The following is a 21805-nucleotide window of genomic DNA, read 5'->3' on the forward strand; positions in this document are numbered from 1 at the left end:
TTCTTTTCTAGCCAGGGCTCTCTGTTTCTTGCTTCCTGGAGCAGCCATGTGCCTGAGCCCATGGTTCCCTGCGTTCCCGACGCCCCAGCCTTCTCTCCTTCCTCCCCAGGCTGTCTCAGCACCCCCTCCCTGATTTCAGGCCGCAACATCCCCTCTCCCTCCCTTCCAAACTGAAGGTCCCATAAACTTGATGAGAAAGCCAGCCTGCATTGGCCCAGCTGGAAACTGCACAGACACAACCCACCCACCCGCCTGAAACCCCGAGATCAATGCCTGGCCTTGTGGTGGGTGACCCCAAAGCTTTGGAGAGTTTCCTGTAAATGTATTTCCATCACAATTAAAATATAGCCAGAGCAGGGTTTAAAAGCCAGTCACACACACACACACACACACACACACCCCACTCCCACCCAATACTTCCAGTGGTTGGAACATCCTGAGCAACAGAAAACCAGAAGCCAACCTTGGAGGAACCTAAATACCATCAGGGAATGTTCTGAGCCAACTATGACCCCCGTCTAAGGCAACGGGTGAAAGGGGCTTAGGAGAGGGGCTAGGTACCCTGTAATCTAGGCTCCTGATCAACACAGACAACAGACCTTTGTCCATCCTCCACCCCACCCCACCCCACTCCCCACTTCCTCTGTGGTAGCTGGCACACCGCTGGGGCCCCTCCCCTCCCCCTCTCAAACCCAGACAACAGCCTCTACCAGGCAGCCCAGGGCTCCTACCCTGCCTACCTACCCTCCCCTTTCCGCAGGAATCCGGACACCATGGCTGGCAAATGGACACACAGAGATCTGGTCGGCTGGGGGACGGCTGCCCACAGGACCTAAGCTGTCCAGAGCTGATCGCTGGTAGCCAGGACCTGACCCCCCTCCCCCCCACCTCGCCATAGTCCTGGGGCCACTGCCCAGGTGTGGCCTCTGCCAAGTACACCTTGGCGCCACTCTGGCCGCCACCCTGAGAGACCCCTCAGGGGCAGGTCCTGACCGCCGGCGGTGGGGATGAGGAGATGGAGATATTTTAGGGAAATGAAGGAGGGGGTCGGGGAGAGATGGTGTGACTGTGCTGGTTCAGTTGTCCCCGCTCCGCGACTGTGGTCTTCAGGTGTGTTTGCGAGTTCTACGGGTCACCCCCCCTCCCCCACTCCCCGCCCCTGTTCCCACATTTCTGGTTAGCCTTCAGCAGTGGAAAAACGGGATGGGAGTGCAGGGGACAGAAACTCAAGCCCGGGACTGGGCGAGAGGGGCCAGAGACCACACCCCAAGGGTGGGGAAGGAGCGCCCGTCGCCTTGGGGTTGGCCGGCCGGAAGGGGGAGCCCGACGCCAGCGCGGCTCGCACGCTCGGCCGGCGCCGCACAAGAGTGCTATTAAAGCGCCGCCGGCCGGCCTGCCGACCGCGGCGAGACTCGCGTCCGGCTGTCCGGCCCCGCTTCCTCCCTCCCCAGGGCCAGGGCTCCGCGCCGAGCGTGTATTGGGGGGGGGGGGGGGGGGGCGGGGGGCGGGAGGGCGGCTTTCAGGCGCAAACTTGAGCAAACAAATACGTTCGGGAACGCCTCCACTCTCCGGTGTGAACTTGGGGCTCTGGATGCACTCGTATCCCCCAACCCCCCCAAAGGATGGGGAAAGGAGATGCGGGGCGGGGGGGGGGGGGGGGGGCGGGAAGGGTCGGGAGAGAGGCAGGATCTGAGAGAGCAGGGAGAAAGGGGCCAGGGGCCAGGACGAGGCTCTGGGGTCACGGTCCCAGCACCCCCCCCCCCCAACCTCACACGGTCGCCAGCTGGGGGCAGGGCCCCGCCCCTCCCCGTCGAGGGCGGGGGCGCATCCCTGGGCGGGAGGGAGTTAAGCCCGGTGGCCTGGATGCTCCACGTAGAAGCTGGCTCCGGCTGCAGGCTGCGGTCAGGGCCACCGTATAAATAGGGCGGGAGACCGGAGTGCCCAGGACTTGCCGCTGCCCGCGCCCCGCCGCCGCCGCCGCTGCCCCCCGGCCCCCCGGCCCCCCGGCGTCCGGCCATGGCCCGTCCGTTGCTCTTGCTCAGCCTCGGCCTCCTGGCCGGCCTGCTGCCGGCGCTGGCCGCCTGCCCCCAGAACTGCCATTGCCACGGAGACCTGCAGCACGTCATCTGTGACAAGGTGGGGCTGCAGAAGATCCCCAAGGTGTCAGAGAAGACCAAGCTGCTCAACCTACAACGCAACAACTTCCCGGTGCTGGCCGCCAACTCGTTCCGGGCCATGCCCAACCTCGTGTCGCTGCACCTGCAGCACTGCCAGATCCGAGAGGTGGCCGCCGGCGCCTTCCGAGGCCTCAAGCAGCTCATCTACCTGTACCTGTCCCACAACGACATCCGTGTGCTGCGCGCCGGCGCCTTCGACGACCTGACGGAGCTCACCTACCTCTACCTGGACCACAACAAGGTGACCGAGCTGCCCCGGGGGCTGCTCTCCCCGCTGGTCAACCTCTTCATCCTGCAGCTCAACAACAACAAGATCCGCGAGCTGCGCGCTGGCGCCTTCCAGGGCGCCAAGGACCTGCGCTGGCTCTACCTGTCGGAAAATGCACTCACTTCGCTGCAGCCCGGCGCTCTGGACGACGTGGAGAACCTCGCCAAGTTCTACCTGGACAGGAACCAGCTGTCCGGCTACCCCTCAGCCGCCCTCAGCAAGCTGCGGGTGGTGGAGGAGCTGAAGCTGTCCCACAACCCCCTGAAAAGCATTCCCGACAATGCCTTCCAGTCTTTCGGCAGATACCTGGAGACCCTCTGGCTGGACAACACCAACCTGGAGAAGGTGAGCTGCCAGCTGTGGAGCTCTGCCCGGGCTCCTTTTCTGCCTCGAGGCCCAGGGATCCAGGGCCACAGCCGGGCACCGTCCCTTCTCCCCTAAAATTGCTTCTGTCTCTCTGGCTGTCTCCAAGGTGAGGAGCTTTGCCACCTCTGTCCCTCATCTTGTCACATCCTCACCCCTGTCCCTAGTCTCAGCCACCGCCCTCCTAGGATTCCTACTTACGGACAGAGTTGGGGCTGCCCTGGCCCCTCGGTTGGCCCCTGGGAGGCACATCCAGTGCTCCCCAACCCCCTGCTGTGGGCAGGAGCCACCTCTTCCTGTTGGGCCCTTCCATCCCTCCTCTGCTGTTTTTTTCCTGTCTCCAGCAGGCCTACCACCCCATAAAGGAAGGTTTGTTTATTGAGAAGGTTTCCAGAGGAGCTGGGCAAATCAGGCCCACAAAGAGACCCTGTTCTTGGTGGGGGGGGGGGGGGGTGGGGGGATTGCATGTGTGCAAAAGTGGGGTGGGGGGCTGGGGGGTGAAGGGAAAGCAAGTAGCTGAGGAAGAAGACCTCCTCCATGCCCCCCAGAGGCCCTGGCGAATGTCCCCCCCCACCCCGCCCCACCTCCCAGTTCACACACAGACACACTCCGCTGCGTTCTCAGGTTCATTTCAACGGAGGGGGCCCAGGAACTAGGGGTTTCCCCAGGTTGCAGGGATGGCCCCATGCGCTCTGCCAAGGGACAGAGGCAAGAGCCCCATGACACTGTCAGCCTTTGGCACAGGACTCCGGGTGTCTCCATACAGGGAAGACTGGCTGGGCCGCACTGTCCCCCAGACCACTGACTGCCCTTTGCCCACCGCAGTCACCAGACCCGTCTCCTGGCTGCATCCTTGCTCAGCCCGTCCTCCCCCGTGATACCCAGGTGGGGTTGCCTTGGGTGGCGGTGGAATCTCTCCGTGGGACTGGAAAATCACTCTGGTACAGGGGCTTCGGCCAGGAGGTTTGGGCGAGGACCAAGGCAAGGTGTAGAAGACCGTCATCAGAACAGTCTGGTTACCAGGGAACTCCGCACCCCTCCCTGAGCCACAGAGATGAGGGCAGAATCATACCTGGATGGCAGCCAACTTTGTCTGGGTGGATGCGGCCCGCCCTTCTTCAGCCCCGGCCCCTGCAGACATGAAGTCGGATTTCCCTGTGGGCCACCGGTGCCAGAGTGGCCTTTTAGTGGGTCGCAGAGCAGGGCAGTAGGGGCTGATCTGGGGTGGGGGCGGGGGGGGGGGGGGAGGGGGCGGTGCGGCCAGGCAGGACTGTGATGCCTGGGCCAAGATGCGGGCACCAATAGAATGTTTCCTCTGGAGCCGTCCAGCCTGGCCAAAGGCTCCACCAAAGAGGCTCCACAAATAGCATCTGGCAAGCAGTGAGGGAGCAGTGAGGACAGAGCTGGGGGAAGTCCCAGGACCCTGGGGCTGCGGGGAGCCTGGGCCCACTGCCCATCCCACCAAACACTGACCAGCTTCACCGTGTGCCAACGCAGGCCGCTGGAGCCAAACTCTGGCTGCCTCCCCAGGCCCAGTGTTTGTGCAGGGAGTGCGATGCCAGGGGAAGAGGAGCTGGGTGTGGTCCTGCAGCTACTGTTTACTCTCTAGTGTGACCCTGGGCAAGAGGCTTGCCCTCCCCCCAGCACGCCCAAACCCGCCCCCCATCTGCATTTTGGAAATAACACCACCTATCTCAATCGGTGGCTGTATGGCTTAGGTCATCTGAGACAGTTTAGCCTCAGGAGCCACCGCTGTGGGACCTTAGAGCTGGGAAAGGCTGGACACCGGGGCTGGGGTCCTCACTCACGTCCACCTCACTCCCCAGTTCTCGGACGGTGCTTTCCTGGGTGTGACCACGCTGAAACACATCCACCTGGAGAACAACCGCCTGAACCAGCTGCCCTCCAACTTCCCCTTTGACAGCCTAGAGACCCTCACCCTCACCAACAACCCCTGGAAGTGCACCTGCCAGCTCCGGGGTCTTCGGAGGTGAGAACACCCCCACGCTACCCGCTGTGACCTGCCCTCATGGGATGGAGTGGAGGCACACTGGCCCAGCAGTACGACGTCTGGGGCACATGTCCTAGATCTGCTACCTAACAGGTGTGGGCCCTAGGCGTTTGTAAAATGAAGATGACAGTTCCAGGCTATCCTAGAGATAAGTTGATCTTGGCCCCCTGGCTCATTGTCCCCTCCCCCCGCACCCCCCACCCCCCGCCCCCTGCCATCTCTCCCCCAATCCCAGCGACTCTCTGTCTCTCTAGGTGGCTGGAAGCCAAGGCTTCCCGCCCTGATGCCACTTGCGCCTCACCCGCCAAGTTCAAAGGCCAGCATATCCGTGACACCGATGCCTTCCGCGGCTGCAAGTTCCCCACTAAGAGGTCCAAGAAAGCCGGCCGCCATTGAACAGGTGGGGCACGGGTGGGCAGCTCCCCTATTCCCCTCTCCGGAGATTCTAGCAAGTGAGGAGGGGGGGTCCCAGGATACTCTGTGCCCACAGAGGGGCATGCATACTCTCCATTTGTGCAGGGAGAGGAGGGGAGGACTGAGGCTTCCCTCTAGAGGAGAAAATGACACTGCCTGGGACTCCCACCATTCTCTGCAAGCTTTGTCAAGGCTATCGGGCTTCTGACGCTGAACCTTGCCTCACTGCAGGTCCTGACTCAGCCGGTCCTGGTGACTGGCCTCTGCCTCCAGCTGGAGAAACTACTGACCTTCCCATCTCTGATCCCCACCTCTCCCCACAGCCTCTGCTGATGCACAGAGCTGTTCACACCTAGACACGTCCTGGCAGGGGGACTCGGGCACTCCAGCACGAACCCAGCTCCCCCTGACGGTGAGAGCTCCGTCACGCCTGGCCCCACCGCCACGGCTCCTCTCAGAGAAGCTATTGCCAAGACCCCAAGTCCTTCAGAACCAGAACCCGAATCCTCCTTCCCTTTGCTCCCCTGGCCTTGCCCTTTGGAAATGAATACCAGATCTTTGCCCTACTCCTTTCTTCCAGAAAGGGTCTTGAGCCCATACCCCAACTCCGCCAGCCCCCTGCCTGCCAGGACACTCTAGCGGAATACTGGTGCTTTGCCGCATACCCTCCCATGCTGCCCTTCTCTTCCAGATTTCCATAAATATAAATTTATGTATGTGTAATATTTACTCCCCTGTCACCTGTTTCTATGACTCGCCAGCTGCTGATGAGGTCAGACTGCACTTTCTCACATCTGCTTTCTGGAAGGAGGGCCAACCGAGAGGGTCTTCCTTGGAGATCTGGCCCGAGCTCATCCCTACAGACACCAGTCTGTTCTCACCCCGGGCCTGGCCTGCCCCCTGCCCGCAGCCCCAGCCCAGCTGCCACTCACCACCAGCTCCTTCATGTTTAGCTTGTCGATGATGGCTCGGATCAGCTCTGGGGGTGCGGGGGACCCAGCAATCACACCTGAATCAGAGAGAAGACTGACACAGCTCCCTGCTTCTCCAGGCCCTGTGGACCCCCTCACCTACAGCTCCTTCTAGAGCAGAACATTCCCCTCTTGCCCTTGACCCTGGACTTGTTCCTACACCTGGCACTTGGCCTTGGGCTGGTGTCCAAGGACACTGGGGATTTGCCTCCCTCCCACCCGCTTTTCTGCAATGTCTTGTTGCCTCCTAAATAAGAGATTGGGCACATATCTAGCTCATCAGGTCAATCCTGGCTTGGCTACCCTTGGCCCTACCCCACCTCCACACATGGACGAGATGTCGTAACTGGAGAAGTCTGGCTGGTTCAGAATGTCCACGAACATTGTGGGGGTGCCGTACAGGATGGTGCCTCTGTATAAGGTGGGGGGAGTCTCAGAATCAGGCTTGGAAGTAGAAGGGAGCTCCCTCTTCTTACCCACCCCACCCTGAACCCCCCCTCCGCCAGAAAGGGCCAAGGCTGTATATGTGGGAAACAGGAAGGAGAAGCTCTTTGGAGGCAGGAACTCGTCCTCCCCTGGGAGTCCCCCACTACCCCTGTCTCCATTTCTCTGGGCTGAAGCGGGCACACATCTCAGAAAGGGATCAGAGGCCCGGAGTGAGGAATCGGAGGGTCTCATCGGCCCCTGGGGGGCTACCCACTGATGCCCACCTCTCTTTGCTGATGGCCTCCAGCGCCTTCTTGCCATCAAAGGTCGGACAGGGTAGGATGAGGGTAGCACCATACATTAGGCTCACCATCGTGCCCCCCACAGAACCCAGGCAGTGGTACAGGGGGCTGGGCAGGATGATCCGTAACTCCTCTGATGTCTGGAAATGGAGGCAGAAAACTGGTTCTACCCCGGAGCCAGAAGTGCCCCCCCAAACCCCACCCCCAGCCAGTCCCACTAGCCAGCAGGGGGAGCCCAACAACCCCACCCCCTGCAAGGCCTGGGCTAGCCCCCTCACCTTTAGGTGCAGCCTCAGCCGATCCCCTATCATGTTGGAGTTGTTGACAATGTTGTAGTGGGAGAGTGTGGCCCCCTTGGGGCTGCCTGTCGTCCCCTGATAAGACAAGCAGGTGACGCTTGGCTCCTGCTCCCCATGTCCTTCCCACCCTGGGCCACCATATGGGAGAGCGCCGGACCGGGAGTCAGGAGACCGGAACCAGTGTCCCTGATCCATTCATTCATTGAACGTGTGTTCACAAAGGTATACCATGTGCCCGCACGGTGCCGGGTGTGATGATCCAGAAATGTGGAAGATAAGGTCTCTGTTCTTATGCCACTCATCAAGTGGCTCAGAGAACTCTGGCCCAGCGGCAGATTCCCTCTCTGGGCCTCAGTTTCCTCATCTACTAAATGAGGAGGCACATCGGTCAGCTCTGGCCTGACGTGGCCCAGTGCACCTGCCTCCGTGCTGAGGAAGAGAGGGCCGGGGTGGGGGGGGGGGCATGTGACAAGGACGCCAGTTGGCGATGTTTTTTCCCGGGGCCGAGAGGACAGCTAGGGCCGGCCCCAGAAGAGTGTCCGCGCCCTGGGCCTCTTCTGTCATCTCCTCATTCTTGGGGAAGGGTCACAGGGGCGGGCAGGGGTTAGCAGGCCAGCCGGGGCTTGGGGCCTGGAGACCGCTGCCCTACCGAGGTGAACTGGATGTTGATGGGGTCGTGGCAGGACAGGAACTGCTGGGTGTACCGCAGCCGGGCCAGATGCTGCTCTGTGCTTCCAGCTGCCACCACCTCATCAAGGAGCAGGGTCCCTGGCAGAGGGTCGTCCACCGAGATGACTGTGGTCAGGTCTGGGAGCCTGCGGGGAGGGAGGGTAGTGAGAATCAGGGGCTGAGGGAAGGCCCAGGGAGACACCAGCCTCATCCCTGGGGGGTGGGAGGGGATCAGGGGGCCAGGGGGCCACACCACGCGCCCCCTTCCCAGTGTGGGAAAGCCCCACCTCTGACTCTTCAAGGCCCCCGGCTGGGCCTTCTCCAACTCTGGGCAGATCTGCTTCAGGATGTTGTAGTATTGCTGGGTCTTGAACTGCTTGGGGAATGTGACGGCTTTGCAGCCTACCTGTGGAGGGGGAGCCCCCCGCCCCCCTGGTCAGCTGGGAGCTCCAGGCGGGGGCTCCGGGCTAGTTCTCACTAACAGTGACTCCTTCTCACACACACACGCCACCACCCCGACACACGCAGGTGCCACACACACGCCAGCTCACACGCCTATTGCCTCCAACACACCTGTGCTGACCCCGGGACACACACGCCGGCCTTGGGTCTGACCGACCACCCTCTCCTCCCCCCGCTGCAGACCTGAGGACGGATAGACTCTGGGTGTTGCACACCTGTGCGTGGCCTCTCTGACCGCCCCCGCCCCCCCCCCCCATCATCCCCCTGGTTGGCTGGCTGGCCAGCCCCCTCCCCCAGGAGCGGGTTCTACCTTCTTGAGGGCATACTCCAACTCCATAGCCTGGTAAGCTGGGTTCACAGACACCTAGTGGAGACAGTGAGGGTATGTCAGTGAGTGTCTCAGCCAGACCCTGTCCCTCCCGCTGCCTCTCCACTCTCGGGAGGCACAGAAACACCATGCCGTCAGAGGCAGTGCCCTGCCCGTCCAGGCCTCCTTGGGGGGCTTCGGAAGAAAGCACTACGCGGTCTGAAACCAGTCAGGCACCGGTTCGGTTTGGGGGCCAAGGAGCTGGGGGACTCCCCGTGAATTCTGCACCCCCTACATACCCAGTTGTTCCCGCTCACCAGAATGATGCCTGCCTGAGCGGTGGCCAGCTGCATGAGCACCCACGCATAGGAGTTGGGTCCCCACATGCCCAGCCGGTCGCCCTTGCGGAGGCCGATACTCAGGAGCCCAGAAGCAGCTTTGTCCACCTGGTGTAAATAGAGCACAAGGGGTGAGACGTGGGCGAGCCGGAAGGGGCCCTGACTCCCACCTCAGCCCTTGGCCCGGGGGTTGTCATCGGAACCACCTGGGAGCAAGGGACAGGCAGATTCCCAGGCCTCAGTGGGCCTGGATGGGGCCTGGGAATGTGCACCGTGAACAAGCAGCCCAGGAGTGAGTGATGCAGGTGACCTCGGGCCCCTTCTGCCTCAGCCCTGTCCCCTTCTCCTGCCATCCCTTGGGGTTCTCAGGCAGCCCCCTCACCCTGCCCCATAGCCAGGTGCTGCCCTGAGGGCTCCACCCAGCCAGTGCAGCCTGGGGGGCTAGCACCTGTTGACTTCAAGGGTTCAAGATCAGGACCCACCTCCTCCTTGAGCTGGGCAAAGGTCAGCCTGATGTTCTCCTGCGGGACGACCAAGGCCTCCCGGTCGGGGACCCTCTGTGCTATGGCTTCCAGGCACTGCCCCACAGTCTTGTTGATAAGACGCTGTCTTGTGAGGCCCTGGATGTAGCTGAGGCCTCCGACGGGCAGGGGGACGGTGCGATCTGCCCCTGCGGAGCTGTGGGGAGAGAGGCGATGGGCTCCGCTGTGCCAGGCCAGGCCGCTCTGGCACCAGGGGCTGGCACACCCGGACGGGAGGTAGGCTGCTCACAGCGTGCACAAGTGCCCGCCCCTGCCCCATCCCCGACCCGACAGAAAGGCTCAGTTATTCTGCAACTCTAAAGCTGTACTCAAAAAAACTCTGAGCGCCTGGGTGGTTCAGTCGGTTAAATGTGGGAGTGTAACAGGTCTCAGACCCTGTTCCCATCAGAGAGGGTGTGGTGTGGGGCCTGAGGGCCGATGTTGGCCAATTCGGTGCTGCAGGTGCTAGGCTAAAAGGACCACGTGTCCCTTTTGTTGATTGACTGCTTGGGTCTTGTAGGGGAGAGTCTGGGGCAAGAACAAGGTATGCAGGATAGAGGGGAGCCACACTGGATTTCCCCATAAATGGGAGAGGAAGTCGCTGCCACCTTGCACGAGGGTGGGTCACGAGGCAGGCGGACTGGGAAGCTGAGAGGACCCGCTGCAGCTCTGTGGGGAGCAAGGGAGCACTAGGCTGGGATCGGGGGTCTGAGGGCTCCTCCCGAGTACGCTGCTGGCTGGGTGGGCAACCGACACAGTCACCTTTGGTGTCCCATGTCACCTCCACGGAGCATCTCTGCTTTCAGCTACTGGGACAGTTCCTTGGGATCCTGTCTGCTCAGGGACTTCAGTTCTCTCCCGTTCTGCAGCTGGACAGAGCTGGGAGGCATCTGTACCTTCTCAGAGGTCCTGGTGGGTAAAGCCCTTGTTGCCTTGGCTGTGACTTGAATAAAACACTCTATGCCAGCTTCTCTTCCTGCCTCTTTCTCCTGCCTCCTGCCTCCTAGCATTACAAACCACCTGCAGCCTTGTTCTCAGGGGCATCAGGAAAAGACGCAGGATTTATCCTCTCTAGGCCTCAGCTTCCCCACCTAGGAGTAGTCTGAGGCCTGGATCGGTGGTTATTCTCAAGTGAAAGGGGATACTATGTAAATGACCCAGTTAATCTTATCAAAGGATTGTGGCCAGCCACGTAGGCCAAGTGGTTCCTGCAGGTGTACTGGGGGCAGAAAACAGCCCAGACAGCAGGGCTATAAAATCCTATGAGGCCCCACACCCTACTATCCCTAGGTTGACCAACCTAAAATACTGTTGAGCGGGCTCCCAGTGCCCACTATGACACCCCTCAAAAGGGATTACACGCCCCAAATCCCTACGTCACAGGCAAGCGGCGGAGGGCATGCATTTTTGCCCACTGGGAAACAAGTGTGCCTTCTTCCTTTGGGTTTGCCAAAAGTGATAGTTGCAAGAACAAGCATGTGGAGAACTTGCTTAAGAAGAAAACGAACACAGGGTTACTAAGTAGGAAGAGAGAGACAGAGACAGGGAGGCACAGTAACAAACTTCATCTTGAGGTTCTGAATCCCTAGGCCCGGCCACAGGTGATGTCTGCCTTCCTCTGGACTTTCCACTGTCAAAGGGCAATAAATTCCCTCTTTAAATTTAAGCCAGTTTCCGGAAGGGGGGGGCGGGTAGGGAATGCCAAATTCCATTTGCAACAAGGAGGAAGCTGGAGGACATCATGCTAAGTGAAATAAGCCACACTCAGAAAGACAAACATTGCCCGATCTCACTTATTCGTGGACTCTAATAAATCAGCAAACAAACCAAAATAAACTTAAGCCAGTCTGAGTTGCGTTTCTGTTGCTTATAACGGATACATCCTAATATACCTACAGTTTTCAGGTTCAGTGGATAACCAGTGCCCTTGAAGGCCTGGCAGGCAGCCTCCCACAGCCCAGCATCAGGTTCAGGAGGCAGCCAAGGGAAAATCTCAGGCACTTTAAAGGTTTTGTTGTCAACAAAACATAACAGGTTTCCTCTTATCCTCAAAGTTGACCACTGTCCTTGGTTCGGAACCCGGGTTTCTACTCATTCAACCATAGATTTCAGACCAGAGAGTGGCCTCCTGGAAATTCTAGTTGGCAGATCAACAGGTTGGTTTATGTGCAAAAAATTCCCCCCAAAACTAGGGCTCCTGGGTGGCTCAGCCGGTTAAGTGGCCGACTTCAGCTCAGGTCATGATCTCACGGTCTGTGTGTTCAAGCCCTGCGTCAGACTCTGTGCTGACAGCTCAGAGCTTGGAGCCTGCTTCAGATTCTGTGTCTCCCTCTCTCTCTGCCCCTCCCTCACTTGCACTCTGTCTCTCTCTCAAAAGTAAATCAACATTAAAAAATTAAAAAAAAAAAAAAAAACCAGAAAAATCCATTTCAATTGTCACATATGTTATATCCTTTATCTTCATAGCAGTGCTGATAAGTGCAAAGGCCCCCAATAGGTCCTTGTCCTTAAGAAACCACCCTCGGGGAGTTTAGTTGGCCATGGCCATGTGGAATAGAAACCACATTCCCAAGTTTCCCTTGCAGGTGGTCTGGCCCAAAGGTGAAGGTGTGGATTTAAAGAGAGGTACTAGGTACAACTTCCCTTAAAGGAAAGGGGCATCTTCTCTTTTCCTTTCCCACCAGCTGGAGTGCCATCTGCGACAGGAAGGGAATGGCAGAGACAAAGAGGCTGGAGCCTTGACAGGGGGGCGTACTGTGCCGCCGAGCCTCCACAAGGTGGCTGTCACACAGGACGCAGAAAAAGAAACTCCCATCTCCTCAAAGCCACAGTGAGAGTGGGTTTCTCTGACATATGCTAAGCAAATCCTAATACGTACAGGTGGGAAGCATGAACTGCCATCCTATAGGTAAAGAGAGTGAAATGCACAGAGCCCAAGCAGCTGAGTCTACAGCCGGTAAGTCAGCGAAACCGCCCCTGGAACACACATCAGGGAGGAAGGAGTGGGTGGGCAATTCTGTTCTTTAGGCTTTGCATGTGTCCCCCCAGACTGTCTAATCTCCATTTTGTTTTTTTCCACCACTGTTTACTCATTGAACTCAGGAACCTGGGACGGGAGCAGGGCAGAACAGAGGTGGGAACAGGTGCTCCTCCAGAGGACTTAAGAATTCTAGAAACTCGTATGAATGCAGTTTGCTCATAAAGGTAAGAACCACCCAACCTTTCGAAACTCCAAGCGCAAACAATTGATTCTACTCTCCTCCTTCCTCGAACACACCCCAAGGGCCTTGGGCAAAAAGGGGCAGCCACTTCTTTTTCTTTTATTGCTTCTTCTTTAAGTAGGCTCCACACCCCAGCAGAGTCCAACCCAGGGCTTGAATTCACAAACCTGAGATCAAGACCTGAGCTGAGATCAAGAGTAGGACACTTAACTAAATGAACCCCCAGGCACTCCGTCTTTTTCTGTTCTTCTTCTTCTTTTTTTTTTAATGTTTATTTATTCTTGAGAAGGAGACAGAGCATGAGTGGGGAGGGCAGAGAGAGAGAGAGAGAGAGAGACAGAATCTGAAGCAGGCTCCAGGCTCTGAGCCGTCAGCACAGAGCCTGACGCAGGGCTCAAACTCAAGAGCCAGGAAATCAAGACCTGAGCCGAAGTTGGACGCTTAACCGACTGAGCCACCCAGGCCCCCCTTTCTTTTTTTGTTCTTTTTTTTTTTTTTAATGTTTATTTATTTCTGAGAGAGAGAGACAGAGCATGGGCAGGGGAGGGGCAAAGAAAGAGCGAGACACAGAATCCGAAGCAGGCTCCAGGCTCCGAGCTGTCAGCACAGAGCCCAACGCAGGGCTAGAACCCACAGACAGTGAGATCATGATCTGAGCCAAAGTCAGACACTCAACCGACTGAGCCACCCAGGTGTTCCTCTTTTTCTGGTCTTAAACAGAGTGGCAGACACACCATCTAAACCTGAAAAAGACAATAGAGATTTGGTTTGAGAAGTTGTGGCTTTTGTTTGTTATTATTATTATTATTTTAAACATTTTTATTTATTTTTGAGAGCCCAAGAGAGACAGAGTGCGAGCGGGGGAGGGGCAGAGAGAGCGGGAGACACAGAATCCGCAGCAGGCTCCAGGCTCCAAGCTGTCAGCACAGAGCCCGATGCGGGGCTCGAACCCACAGACAGTGAGATCATGATCTGAGCCGAAGTCAGACGCTTAACCAACTGAGCCACCCAGACGCCTCTGTTATTAATATTTTTAACGTTTGGGTGGGAAGCTAATGAGTCAGAGGAGGAGAGCCAGCAGTTCCCGTGGCTTCCAACGCAAAGAACTAAAGTCGAATGGTCTCCCCACCATCAGCAGTTACCCATGGCTAAGCAGAGGATCCCCCTTCTGACATATTGTCAGAAGGTCAGTAGTAGTGTCTCATATTTACATCCTTTTACATCATTTTACCATGTCTCATCATCACAAGAATGGTGAGTACAATACAGGGAGATATTTTGAGAGAGACCATCCACGTAATTTTTATTACAGTATATTGTTATAATTGTTCTTTTATTATTATTGTTGTTAATCTCATACATGACTAACTTATAAATTAAACCTTACCATAGGTATGTCTCCATAGGAAAAAAACGTTGTATATATATTTCGGTGCTAGCTGTGGTTTTAGGTGTCCACTGCGGGTCTTGGAACATATCCCCCATGGATAAGGAGAAACTACCGTAAATATTTAGTGAGGCCTTCAGCTACTTGGGTTGGGCGTCCTAAAACACATAAATGAGGCAGGTGGGAGCCGTGAAAAACCGGAGACAAAGCCCCACCTAAAGGTGTCCTTGGAGAGTTGCACTTGAGAATTCAGGTGAGAAATCAGGAAATGAGGATTTTTCTTTTATTCTCTTGACCTTTTATTGTTGGCAACGAACGTGTTCACTGTTTTATCCCCAAGTGCCTCACAGTGCCTGGAATGTAAGAGGTGTTCAACGGAATGACCAAATGAGTGAATTATAAATAATGCTCCTAACAACCCAACGGAAAAAAAAAATGAGTGAAGGACTTGAATGGACGTTTTTCCAAAGAAGATATTTGGCCCACAAGCATGTGAAATGCGAACGAAAAGTGACACACCCTAGGGAGGCGAGAATCAAACAACGCAAAATAACAAGTGATGGCCACATGTGGAGACCCTGGAGGCCTTGTGCACAGCTGGTGGGAATGCAAAATGGTGCAGCCAAGGTGCAAGCCAGCTGGGTGCTTCTCCAAAAAGTTAAACACAGAATTAGCAGATGACCCAGCAATTCCAGTCCTAAGTATCTACCCGGAAGAATTAAAAACGGGGACGCAAACAAACACTTGTACCTAAATGCTCCCAGCAGCACTATTCACAATAGCCAAGGATGCAAACAACCCATTGGTTCCAGCAACGGGATGAATGGATACACGGAACATGGACGGTCTACCCAATGGAATATTATTTGGCCATAAAAAGGAAACGTATTGATATCCGCTACAACGTGGGTGAACGGTGAAAATATTATAGTAAGCAAAAAAGGCCGGACACAGAAAGCCACATATTGTATAAGTCCGTACATATGACATGTTGAGGAGGAGGAAAGGCAAATCTACAGAGACAGGAAGTAGATTCAGTGGTTGCTTAGGGCTGAGGGGAAGGAAGGGTCCAGAGTTGATAGCGAAGGGAATGGGGTTTCTCTTTGAGGTGAGGGAAATGTTCTAAAATTGACTGTGGTTGGGGTACACATATTCATGACTCTACTAAAAACTGTGGAACTGTATACTTTAAAAAGCAACGTAGAGGGGTGCCTGGGTGTCTCAGTCGGTTAAACGTCTGACTTCAGCTCAGGTCATGATCTCACGGTCTGTGAGTTCGAGCCCCGCGTCGGGCTCTGTGCTGACGGCTCAGAGCCTGGAGCCTGCTTCAGATTCTGTGTCTCCCTCTCTCTCTGCCCCTCCCCTGTTCATGCTCTGTCTCTCTCTGTCTCAAAAATAAATAAACATTAAAAAAAATTTTTAAAAATAAAAAGCAACGTAGACACTTCCACTCATAAATACGTATTCAGCAGAATTCATGCGGGTGCTCACCAAACGACAGGTCTGAGGATGTTTGCGTTATCTCCAATATGAAAACTACCTAAATACCCACCAGCCGTGGAACAGATACATAAATGGTGATTTCTTATTTGTGATGTTATATAGTAATGACAGCAAATGAACTATGACTATACCCAGTAATGTGGGTGAAACTCATTTAAGAAAGTTAAAGAAGCCAGATAGAAAAAGGTATATACTGTCTGATTCCATTTATCTTTTTTTATATTTTGTAAATATAAATTTTATATTTTATATTCTTTATATTTATATTATATTTATATATAAATATATAAAATTTAATATAGATTTATATATTTAATATTAAATTAAATATATTTAATATATAATATTTATATTGTATTATATTTATATTATATATTTTATATTATATAAATATATTTTATATTTACTTACTTTGCGGGCGGGGAGAGAGAATGAGTGGGGGAGGGGCAGAGAGAGAGGGAGAGAAAGAATCCCACGCAGGCTCTGCACTGGCAGCACGGAGCCCCACTGGGAACTTGAACTCACGAACTGTGAGATTGCGACCTGAGCTGAAATCAAGGGTTGGTCGCTTAACTGACTGAACCACCCATGTGCCCTGGATTCCACGTGTAGGCACAAAACAGGCAAAGCTAATCTAAGCTGCTGGAAATCAGGAGAGCGGCCAAATGGGTGTTGGTTATATGGGTGTGTAGAGTTCATAGAAAATTCGCTAAAGGGAGTGCTTCAAACATGTGTACTTTTCTGAATCTGTGGTATACTTCAATACAAAGTTTGAAAGAAAGCTCTCCTAGGGCTAAAGCTGGTAGTATTGTTATCCTCGAGATTCATAAACTAAATTTAGTGACAGACTATGGCATCTATTTACCATTTTGTCATAAAAATAAAAGCAGCACGTGCAAAACCCATCCATACATTAATAGAAAATGCTGGGCAAGTCAAGCTGACACATGATCTCTGTTCTAGAAATTACTCCAGCAAAGAGAGAATCTCTGTTTTGAACGCGGCAGGATCTTCCGCCCTGAGAACCCCAGTAGATGGTAAAGCAGTTTAGGTGTCGTGTCCTCTGTGCAGTTCTTGATACACTGGGGCTCCTGGGCCAACCAGCCCGTGACACACACGGCCGCATGTTCTCCAGGTTCAAGAGCACAGAGCAGCTCGTGACATATTGCTTGCTGTTCAGAATGTTGCTTACTGGATGCAAAGGCTGTGGAATACTGCTCCAGCGGGGAAGCCAGAACCACTGGATGGCTATCTGCTTTACAATGTAATATCCAGGGACGTCTGTAGAGACGTTTAGTGACAAGTCGGGAGTGTGAGGGTCCTGATTCACGGAAGAGGTGGGCGCTGTCCGTGAGGAAGGGCGGAGGTGGGTGAATCTCCTGCAGGGGGGTGACCCGAAGGCAGGAAGAGAACGTTCAGCTTCTCCCCTGCAAGGCCGTCATGTGGGTTTTCTCGGGGGAAATCGTCCCAAGTGCTTTTGTCCCTGTCTTACAAATGGAGAAATCGAGGGAGAAGTTAAGCGACTTGTCCAAATGCTGCAGTAAAAGTTGATGAGAACGGCCTCATCATTTGATCGCAAACCGCTTTCCGCAAAAACAGACCAAGCGGTGTCGACCCACGAAACGCAATGGGCCACAGACTCGGGGAAGAAGTCGACAAGTGGCGGGTAGGCATAGGGAAAGATGTCCGCTATGTTGCCCAAGTCAGGGCAAAACAACCGTGAGGCACTTGTTTCTCAAGAGATCAGCAAAGGTGGGAAATACTGATGTCACAACGTCTGCAACTTATTTTCAAGTGGTGGCAAGAACTGTGAGGTGTGTGTGTGTGTGTCTGTGCGTGTGTGTGGTGTGGTGCATGCGTGTGTTGATGTGTGTGTGTGTGGTGTGGTGTGGCACATGTATGTATGTGCAAAGACAGACAGGGCATGTATGGAGGGAGAGACGTACTCCCCGACACTTTAGCAGCTCATATTTCAAATTCGGTCTTTTCGGCCATTCATCTGGGTTATGGTAGCACCGGGCCCCAAAAGCTGTTATCCCAAAAATCATATATACATGTATGTATGTATGTATATATGTATGTGTGTATATATGTATGTATATATGTACATATCTTGAAAGTGATTCAGTCTGTCTGATTCTGTAATAAATGAAAAGTCGTTACAGGGGAAAATGTAACAAATCAGTAATCCTCTGCCCAAAGCAAAGATTGCTGTCTTTCTAGAGGAGTCTAAGTCTAATTTCAAAATTCCACACAAGGTGTTCTTGCCAAAGAGTCCCCACAGGCAACACTGGAAAGCATTTTCAGCTCAATGAGAGTTCAGGGTACCCCTGGATACCCAGTCTGTGGCATCCTCGGCTTTGTGCAACCAATATGTGAGCTTATCCCAGGATAGGGAGAAGGACTCAGCAGAGAGCCCATGGATTACAACACTGCCCTCAATATTGCCAAAATAAAGCTCCCCAATTAGAGAAGATTAATAACATGGCTATTAATCTCAACATAAAAACGAGAATGACTGATGACACAGACTGTTGGCAAGGATGTGAAGAAATGGGCCTAAGTGTAAATTGGTACAAGATTTTAACAAGGCAGTAAAGACAGCAGCCATAATGCTGCTTATGCGTCAGGACCCCCCGCCCCACCTCCCAGAGCCGGAACTTCCTGGAAACTCAAGAGGGAGGCTGATTGCAAATTAAGAAACATTTATATGTTGGCGTGCTTGGGTGGCTCGGTTGGTTAAATGTCTGACTCCTGATTTGGGTTCAGGTCATGATCCCATGGTTGGTGAGATCGAGCCCCATGATGGGCTCTGTGCTGACAGCTCGGAGCCTGCTTGGGATTCTGTCTCCCTCTCCCTCTGCCCCTAACCCCGCCCACCCCCCAATAAATAAATAAACTTAAGAAAAAAAGAAGCATTTATATGTCAGCATTTCTGGCAAACAGCATAAGAAATCTCACAAGGACCTGAATATTCAAGGCCCCAGCAATTCCTACGTAGCAAATTCTTTTGTTATGTTAATAGTCAATTTGCATTCAATTTGGTTTTTATAAAGACATATTCAAAATTGTATAAACTTCGGGACCCCCAAATCTGAACCCCTTCTGATTTAGTACTATCTGTTAACATTTGAATACGCATGCCCTTCGGCCAGCCATTCTACTTTTAGGAATATATCCTAAAAAACAAGCAACAACAACAACAACAACAACAACAACAACAAACTAGCAAATGCCTGAAAGTATGATTAATTGCTGCTTAGCAAAGAATTGAGAAAAATACTTTATTTCTATAAGCAAGGGATTAGATCAGCACATCATGGGGCATCTGTATAATGGAAACCTATGCCATTAAAAAAAAAATGAAGACACTCTATATTTAATGATATGGAAAATGTCTAATACATTTGAGGTGAAAAAGCACATTTCAGAATAATGTGAACAGACATTTACTGATGTGCCCTCATGCTGGTTCTCTTCTAAATACTCCATTATGTTGGATCTCTTATAATCTTCTTAACTGCTCCCGGAGGCAAGATTCATACCTACTTTCACATGGGAATGAAGCCCAAAGAACTGCCAATGAGTAACCAGGCTGGGATTCAAACCCAGGACTTTCAAGGCCTCCATACAATACAAAGTGAATTTATGGCTAAAAGTGGGCTTCCGCATGTGTGTTACATGAACATCAGTCTTGCACCATCTATAACAAGGATTATTCTGTTTTATTAATGAAGAAGAAAGAGGTTGATTTTCTTAGGGTTCCAAATCCGGTGGGTGGCAACTTTGGATCCCTTTCTATGTGTATTGCTCTTTAAACTGCAGCCTGTCCACAGCCTCCTCTGGGGGCCCCTATGGGGTCTGGAGCAGCGAACCTGAGGCTGATGGGGCCCTAGGAATGCCACCAGCCCATTGAGAAATATCTCCACTCGGCCCCTACCTCCCAGACCTCCAGCACACACTGGTCTTTTCCTGGGATTTACTTGTGGAAACTGATTTACCTTCACTGCCTCTGATCTCATTGTCCCGTTCTCATGTTCCGGCTCACCTCTCCTAGCACCAACCACAGTGGCTTTGCCCCATAACTGCATAGCCAGTCCCCCCATTACACCAAGATGGTAAGCCTTGTGCCCCAGTGCTGGCCCTGCCCAGTCCGGCCTGGCCTTCCAGCAGGACCTAGACTGAAAAGAGGGGGCTGGCTGGTTTGGGGAGGTCCCGTGGCATTCTGGACATTCCAGGGCTGGCGGCTAAAGTCAGGGCTGGAGGCCACCATGGGCGCGAAGCATCCCACAGTCCTGACAGGGGCAGAACTGAGCCTGGAAGGAGTCAAGGGAGGCAGGGACCGTCATGACACCTGAGAAAACAGGTCTGTACTGTCTGCTTGGATTAGAAACTCCTTTGACTCTTGCTACACATTACCTGCTGGGAGGAGGCGCTCGGGACAGGGGCCAGAGGCTTGCAGGTGGATCCTGCCCTTGCTGGGGGTTGAAATTACTTAGGACAAAGCTCTTAATCCTTTCAGAAGCCACCAGGCAGGGAGGGTGGCTGGATGCGAGGGCCCCCCGGGAACTGCAGGAATACACCCCATGCTGAGGCAGGCCACTGCTCCCCTGGGCAAGGTGCCATGCCAGCCACCAGCAAGAAGGCTTTAGAAACGAAATTGAAAGCAATAGACTGTTTTGGTTCCAAGTCATGGACTGGCCTCTGCCCTTTCCCCGCCACAGGCATTTGATCCCAGGCTGGTTGGTCCCCGGGCCCTAAGAAAAACATAAATCATCAACAAAGCTAAAAGACAAGCAACTGCCTGGGTTTACAAATTTCATTCTACACGTAAGAGACCAAGGATTCGTATTTCGCTTGTATTTAAAACAAACTCACACATCAATAAGGACAAGGAACCCAACGTAAGAAATGGGCAAAGATTATGAATAGAGATTCACAGAAGACATTTCAAAAGAGCCCAATCTCCCTGCTAATCAGGGAAATGTCCATTCAGACCACAGTGAGATATGCTTGGGCCCTTTCTGGAGGGGCAAACATTTCAATGTTCATTAGGCAATACAAAGCATTTGCAAGAATGTGTGCACACGGGACTCGGGGTTTCTTCTGGTGGTCACAGCAGCAAAGCCTCTCCAGGGCTATTTCCAGAAAAGCTGGAAATGTCCACCCTTTAATACAGCAATTGCACTGCTAGAGGCATAGTCATAAAAATGGAAAAAGAATAATCCAGATCTATAGCGTCTGTGTAAATAGATCTTAGAAACCTACTGTTGAGAGAAAAAAAAGAATGGCACTCTGGTACAGCTTGTGCTGAAATTATAAAAGCCTAAGCACTGTTTATGAAAACAAAAAATAGGAAAGCTGAAAGCACTGATTACCGGCTTGATATGATTCAAAGTGCTTTCCACGGGATACAATATACTGTTTATGGATTCAGAGACATATTAAAAGCAAAAAACTCACTCCGACACGACATGCATTCAAACTATAGCTCTCAGTGATGGATGGGTTGGAGGACGGCTACGACAGGGACTTGAACTTGATCCATAATGTTTTATTTCTTTTATTTATAAATTTCTTTACCAAGCATAGCTCTATGTTCATTTGGAGTGGTAGGTACCCAGGTGTTTGTTATTTTAGCTTGTGATCGTGGTTAATTTTTTTTTTTCTATATGAAATATTTAAGAAGGAGAATACCAGAGGTTGATAAACTCCCCAGAAGGGGCACCTAAAACGTTCAAAAGACGGAGCAACTTCCTGGCGTGGAAGGCGTGAGACGCACCGGCCCTGTCATGTGAAGGGCCAGGGCAAGACCAACGTTAATGAAAGAGAAAGAGCCCCAGTCTGTCCATGAAGTTCACGTGCCGTACTCACGGGCAAGCCTCAGTCCTCAGTCAACACACTCACTCTTGTGAGAGACACAGTTGTAGCTAAAAGTGCCCATTGCCTCCTAGTTCGTGGCAGAGAAGAGGCAGATTCTCCTCTTCTCCTATCCCGCTTGGATATGGCCCCAAGATTCATGCCCCTGGACTACACACTGATCCCACCATGGGGCTGTGTCCCGTCCTCCCCCTAAGTTGTACAAAGACACCAGGCTGCTGGTTGACCTGGGAGTGGCACTCGATATGGGAGTAGAGACAGCAGATGCCTGGGCAGGAGGGGACAA

At 53.4% G+C, this 21805-nt stretch overlaps 2 protein-coding genes across 3 annotated transcripts in view; one reads left to right on the forward strand and one right to left on the reverse strand.

Annotated features, from left to right (window-relative positions):
- ACSF2 (acyl-CoA synthetase family member 2) overlaps positions 1 to 21805 on the reverse strand; it is a 34879-nt gene that overhangs the window by 3554 nt on the left and 9520 nt on the right. Inside the window, exons 2-10 of the mRNA XM_078437294.2 lie at positions 9490 to 9685; positions 8987 to 9115; positions 8673 to 8726; positions 8188 to 8306; positions 7881 to 8046; positions 7211 to 7306; positions 6915 to 7072; positions 6525 to 6616; positions 6166 to 6242 (exon numbers count right to left, since the gene is read on the reverse strand). Coding sequence (XP_078293420.1) covers positions 6166 to 6242; positions 6525 to 6616; positions 6915 to 7072; positions 7211 to 7306; positions 7881 to 8046; positions 8188 to 8306; positions 8673 to 8726; positions 8987 to 9115; positions 9490 to 9685 — 1087 coding nt within the window. The remainder of the gene's footprint in view (positions 1 to 6165; positions 6243 to 6524; positions 6617 to 6914; positions 7073 to 7210; positions 7307 to 7880; positions 8047 to 8187; positions 8307 to 8672; positions 8727 to 8986; positions 9116 to 9489; positions 9686 to 21805) is intronic.
- CHAD (chondroadherin) lies at positions 28 to 5963 on the forward strand. 2 transcript variants are annotated; one of them, XM_060646404.3, is made up of 4 exons: positions 28 to 2790; positions 4635 to 4798; positions 5074 to 5219; positions 5465 to 5963. In XM_060646404.3, exons 1-3 carry the CDS (start codon positions 2017 to 2019, stop codon positions 5213 to 5215), a joined length of 1080 nt encoding a protein of 359 aa, XP_060502387.1. In that variant the 5' UTR covers positions 28 to 2016; the 3' UTR covers positions 5216 to 5219; positions 5465 to 5963. The 2 variants fall into 2 exon arrangements, with proteins under 2 accessions (XP_060502387.1, XP_060502388.1); XM_060646405.3 differs by having other exon boundaries at positions 5557 to 5963.

The sequence above is a fragment of the Panthera onca genome, chromosome E1, assembly GCF_046562875.1.
Source record: "Panthera onca isolate mPanOnc1 chromosome E1, mPanOnc1 haplotype 2, whole genome shotgun sequence".
NCBI lineage: Eukaryota > Metazoa > Chordata > Mammalia > Carnivora > Felidae > Panthera > Panthera onca.